The sequence below is a fragment of the Anastrepha ludens genome, chromosome 5 (genome assembly GCF_028408465.1).
Source record: "Anastrepha ludens isolate Willacy chromosome 5, idAnaLude1.1, whole genome shotgun sequence".
NCBI classification, from domain to species: Eukaryota; Metazoa; Arthropoda; class Insecta; order Diptera; family Tephritidae; genus Anastrepha; species Anastrepha ludens.
This window is the reverse complement of record NC_071501.1, coordinates 43,713,315-43,719,314: the sequence shown is the minus strand read 5'-3', so window position 1 is coordinate 43,719,314 and position 6,000 is coordinate 43,713,315. Positions and strand designations below refer to the sequence as shown.

The 6,000-nt window shown below is 35.1% G+C and overlaps 1 protein-coding gene across 2 annotated transcripts in view; it reads left to right on the top strand.

The window, feature by feature from the left end:
* Window positions 1-450: 450 nt before the first annotated feature.
* The window catches only part of LOC128863522 (uncharacterized), a 31,685-nt gene continuing 26,135 nt past the window's right edge, over window positions 451-6,000 (top strand). Inside the window, exons 1-2 of one of the 2 annotated variants that reach the window (XM_054102728.1) lie at window positions 451-535; window positions 1,606-1,742. In XM_054102728.1, coding sequence (XP_053958703.1) covers window positions 1,678-1,742 — 65 coding nt within the window. In that variant the 5' untranslated portion in view covers window positions 451-535; window positions 1,606-1,677. Of the gene's footprint in view, window positions 1,743-6,000 lie in introns of both variants that reach the window. The other variant, XM_054102727.1, reaches the window with a different exon arrangement.

Sequence of the window (6,000 nt, the reverse complement as noted above, 5' to 3'; positions counted from 1 at the left end):
ACTACTATCTTACAATTACAATCGTCACAACTCTTGAAAGATGTCACAGCTGTTATCAGTGACTTTACAGTATCAGTGGCAAATATTCAGCAATATTTGTCTTCTTTATTAAACGTACATACATGGGAGCATGCATATGTTTGCCCATAGTATGTTTGTATACATGTATACCCATGCACTTATATACATATATATGCATACTCGTGCATACCACTTATAAATAAATAGGTATAATATTAAGAAATTAAGAAATATAAAATGTTCTAAGCGGCAACCGTCTCTCCCACAACAAGTACAAATGCTTTCTCTATTTTCAATCTCACTCTCTGTATTCATTGTATCCTCTCTCAATTGCTCCTTTTTATATGCTCTTTCAAAAGCTTCAAGCACATATCGCAAGCTCTTGAGCTTTGAATACAACATCTAAAAGTATTATTTTATTCTCTACAATTAGTATGCAGTGCATAAAAATGTGAAAGACGTGAAAATAAAAATGTTAAAAATATATAGGGAATATTAAATTGAATTCTGCAATGTATTGCATATTATTTAATCAAGTATAATTTAATATAATAGTTAAAGTTAGTAACATATTAAAAACAAAGAAAAAACAGAGTGAAGTGCAAAAGGACTAAGTAAAAATATGGAATTTCAATGAGAGAAAGTGTCAACGAAATACTCTTGAAATGTCCCATAGAGTCGTAGTAGCGCGCTGGTTGTCGCACGGTTCCTAGCGCTCCCCAAGTGCCAAATCTGTTGTTGATGCTATTAATTGATTTATTAATACGTCACTAAAATTTAAATTAATAAAAATTAATTTTAGAAAGTGAAAAAATTGCTATTCTAGTGTGCATACATATATGTGCATATTTATGTATCCGTGTGTATTTTTTAAAGAATATATCTACATATGTATGTTGATATGTATGCATCAAAAATTTCCTATGGTGTTATTAATAGAATTATTTGTGTTTTAATTGTGATAGTGTTAACCTGAACGAATTGAAGTATTTAAATTCAATTTTAATTAAGAGCTTAATGAGCTCAATCACAGTTTTATTTAAATCGAAATTGCAGCAATGAAAATTTACAGAGGAAAATATCGCAATGTGTATACAAAATCGAATACTGTTTAAAAGTGAGAAATGGGACAATGAATGGTATGCTCATCATGCGGGAATGAAGGTGGCGTGGAAACGCCTCTCTTCCCCCTGGCTACTTACATACATTCCATACATAGCGTTATTAGTATCTACGTAAAGGCACAGGGTACAAGTACTTATACATATGTACATATATCCGAGCATGCGTTTCTCCAACGGTCTTCCCTGAATATTAGTTGACCTGTTGTACGAGTACAATTTTGATATTCGCACTAATAGGGGTGGCGGTAATAAGTGAATGTGCTATGGCAGACAGTAGTGGCAAGGTGCAACGCAACAAAGCGCAAACTAGATACGTATTATTATGCAGCTACGAGTACATACCTATGTATAATGTGACAATAAATATCAGATCCATGAGATTGCGTCTAGACCACAACAATGATTGTTGAATTTGAAGTGCAATGGCATTACTTTGCGCTTACTTCTTATTTATTTGCAGCTATCTAAACGCTAAAATAGCATAGACGACTTAATTGAATAATTAAATAAATAAAAAAAAAAATTTTAAAAAATGGGTAACGTTTGCAGTTCTGGAGATAAACGAAAAAACGACAGCATATCAGAGAAATCAGACGAGTGAGTAGATATTAACATATCTAAGTACATATATGCTTGTATGTATGCGTGTACATTGATGTTCTTAAGGATATCTCCTTTTTATAAGAAACATTTATACTGACACTTGCCCGACAAGTAGTTGGAGTCGATCGGATTACTTTTCCTCAAACTAAAATCGGTTGTGGTAGGCAGTTTATATAAGCAAATGAAGTGAATATAAAGATAATAATAAATGTGTAGCATAAATATATAGGTACATGCACGAGGTGTGGTTATAAAATAACGAGACTGACGCTGTGAAACAGCACTGAAAGCCCTCTGTCAGCACCTCCCCCACGGTTGTCGCTTTCTTTTTTACAGATTCAACGAACTCGATCGTTTTCAATATATGTACAATGGCATACATCCAGCCTTCGAGCAAACAGACTGAAGCCACACGGCGCAAAATCTGACAAATAAAGCGGATGGTCTAACACTGGCATACTGTAATTGACTAGAAGTTAAGGCAGATAATGTAGTATAAGTCTTAGTAGAGAACCTTTGGCTTAGTAGAGAACCCATGACATCGCCCTTTCAAAATAGGGATTGGGTTTTGTTTATATTTTTGCGGAATTCAGCAACATGAAAGTGGTGAAGCTGACTAATAATTAGTTTGCCATATAGAATTGGACTACTAACTTTTCCGATATTGTTATCCGTTTTTGACGTGGGAGCAATGAATTATAGCGGTTTTTCATAGTTTTTTTTTAATTTTCTCAGCATTTCGTTGATCTATTATTAGACTCAGGAGCGGATTAACCATGGCTGGCTGCATAAATAAAGAAAATAAATAACTGGCGTCTCCACTTCTGTTAGATATTTGGCCGACCTCCGATGACCTACACTTTTAAGGCGACTCCGAACCGCAAATACATTTTTATTCCGTAATTTTCTTTCTTTAACTTAACTTGGGGGTGCCCCAATCCCACAGAAAAAAGATCCTAGGAGTAACATTGGGCGACTGGGTGGCCAGGATATGTCACCGAAACAGCTTATCATGGCAGAAAGTAATCCACCATCCACAGAAATTGCTTGCCTTTGACGATTTAAAAAAGAATGTGATCCACTTATTCCACTGCTTGGCAATGCACATTAAACCGTCACTTTGAGTCTGTGAAGTGGATGTTGATATTTTAATAGTAGGTTCGGTCCTTTAGGTTGTCAATAATAAGAATTTTGCTTATTTACACTTCCGTTTAAATGATAATATTGTTTACTGTACGAAATCTCTTCATCATTATCTTGGAGACATTATTAAGACATATTGAAATCGTCACAATGCCATCACACAGGGGCTACAATCTTTCGCCAACAAATACCTTCGCATCATCTGCAGAATATTCTGACCAAACACCATCATTAACGACGCACTGTGGAGATTAACGAATGAGGAAATAGGCAAATTACTTGTAAATGCAGAAAGTGGCGATGAATCACACGTTGAGAAAACCAGCAGATAGCATCACGAGAATGGCACTGGACTGGAACCCGCAAAGAAGCAGAGGTTGCGGTCGACACTTGGAGAAGATCGATGTTGCGCGAACTAGCAGATGCCGTCATCTCATGGGACTGTGCAAAAAGAAACAAAACCGTGTTCGATGGAAGAGTCTTTTCGAGGCCCTATGCTCTCGAGAGGAGTGATCAAGGAAACAAAAAAAAAAGGTTTAAGCGCGTGCACGATTTGAATTTCGAAGGGATGAAGTCTAAGATCCTCTCTCAATATTTAAAGCGCAATAGTTTTTGGAAGTTCCAGGACTTTCTTGCGCCCGGACTGAAGCAGATTATTGCGCAAACGTGCGAGGAGTTCAATATTTTCATTTTATTCATTTTTTTTCGATATCCCGCTGGGCGAGAGAGAGTTGCCTTTTATATTTTCTTATGGCCGCTGTTCGCTCTCCGATGAATTCTGTGAAGGTCGTGCAAAATAAGTTGTTGTGCCAGAAAATATTAAAGTTGGGCGCAAAATGATTGAGTAAGATCGTCATGTCACATACCATGAGATTGAAGCAGCCTTGGCCATTAGTATGATAAGCAAATGAGATTTTGCAAGATCACCTTGTGGTAAAAATGGTTGGATTCCATACAATTTACATAACGCCCTAGATATGTGACTTGCCAAAGCGCTCCGAAAATTGGCCCAAACTAATGCGAAAGTGTATTGATCATCGCCGAGAATATTTTGAAAAACAATAAAACCGTTTGCAACCACCAATGCCAATTTTTCCATTGCTAGACCAGAAATACAAATATCCACCTTCGTATTATTATTTCACAATCGACCAATTATATCACACAGATATTGCATTTTGGTGAGAAAAGCGAAAGTTTTCAAATAAATTTTAATAAGCTTTGCAAACATTTTCATATCTTCATCGTAACATATGGAAATTAAGAAATATATTTCCTTTAAACGTTCCTATGATTCATGAAGTCATAATTAATGGTGATGTAAGATGTCTAATTTTCACCCTGTGTCAGCCATCTTGAGCTACTTAAGGGGTTATACGCAGTTATAAAGCAAATAAAAGACGGGTTGTCAAGGATTTATCCTGAAGAAACTTCAGAATATTTTAATTTGAAAATTTTTGGCGGTTATAAAAGCATCCTTCAAGAACGTAACAAAATTTTTTATTTATGAAAATGTTGATTATAGAGCGCGCTGCAGGCGATTTCTGGAACCTCCTTTAAAAAAAGACGATTTACGGTGTACCTCGTAACTCAGGATTGGATTATCTGAAATCAAAAAACCAAACAAATTTTGTTAATATATTAGATTATCTAGTAATTAATCGTTCGGCTAATCAAAATAGTGAATTTTCACAAAATGGCAGCTTTTAAAAGAAATGATTTCGATTTTTACGTTAAAATTTGGCCGTAAATTGATTATAAAATGGAAAATAAGTATCAGATTTACAAAAGCAACGATTAATTACTAGAAAATGTATCTTTAAAGATTGAGTTAAAACGGTTGACCGATCAAACAAGCCGTTTTCGAGATATCGTGTACACCGACTTGAAAATGCCGTTTTGAAAAAAACACGTTTAAAGTTTCAATACCTCTGTCAACCTACCTTAAAACGTGCCGAGGCATCTCTACATATTTAGGTATAACTCCGAAAGTATTGCTTAGATCTACTTCAAATTTCGTGCGTATACTTTTGAATATATGTACATTACAAAAATGCAATAAAAAAAATCGAATTTTTTGTAAGTCATAACTGCGTATAACCCCTTAATAAATCTGTGCTGCTGCTCTCTTTGGAAAAGCTACTTTTTATTTCACAATTCATGCCACCAAACGTGAACAAAAGAGGACGTTAAGGGGTTATATACCTTGTGTCTTTCAAAAAAATCAAAATAAATGTTATTTCTTTATCGTAAAGTACAATCCCTTGAGAACATTTTCCAAAAATTTCATAGAGATCTGAGCAATAGATCGAAAGTTACAGCGTTTTAAATTGTGCGTCGTCACGTCCTGAGCGTACGGCCTCATGCGGCGCTTGAAACTTTAAACGCGATTATCTCAAAAACGTGTTTTTCCAAAAATGCTTTTGCGGTGGACGCGATTGCAAAAAAAGTATTCAACCGATTTTTATAATTTTTTTTTTAAATTGTTCGTAATTGATGTCGCCTCTTAGTGAACGATCAACTTTTTATGTATAAATTTTTATTTTGCAGATATGAATTTTTTAATGCCAATTTTAGGACTGTAGAAGTGGAGTTTTTTAAAAACATGTTCCTATTTTCACAAAAATCAAAATATTTAATATATTGATCGTTCACTAAGAAGATATAACCCTATACTAATGAAATCTTTTCGATTTTTTGATTTCAGTTGACTTGGTGGACTTGAATCGCGTCCACCGCAAGCCTCTTCCAAAAAAAGGGTCTTGGGGGAAAACGCCATAACTCCGCCATTTTTAAATATTTTTACACAAACAAAGCCTTTTTTTTTCTTTAAACATTGTAATATCCAATAATAAAAACTTTTATACAATAAAATTATTGCTACATATCTTTAAAAAAACCCACCTTCGCTAATTTCACCGGACCACAAGGTATATAACCCCTTAAGTTTGTTCATGTCCCAAAGGACAAAATGAAAAGAAAAGATTGGATAAAATCGTGCGGCACTTCAATGAAACCAAGCAAAAAGGTTTGAGTGCATCATTTTGGGGCAACGGATTTCGAGGTCGGGCCAGAGCGGCAGAGGACGAAATTGCCTAGTGATGCTCTT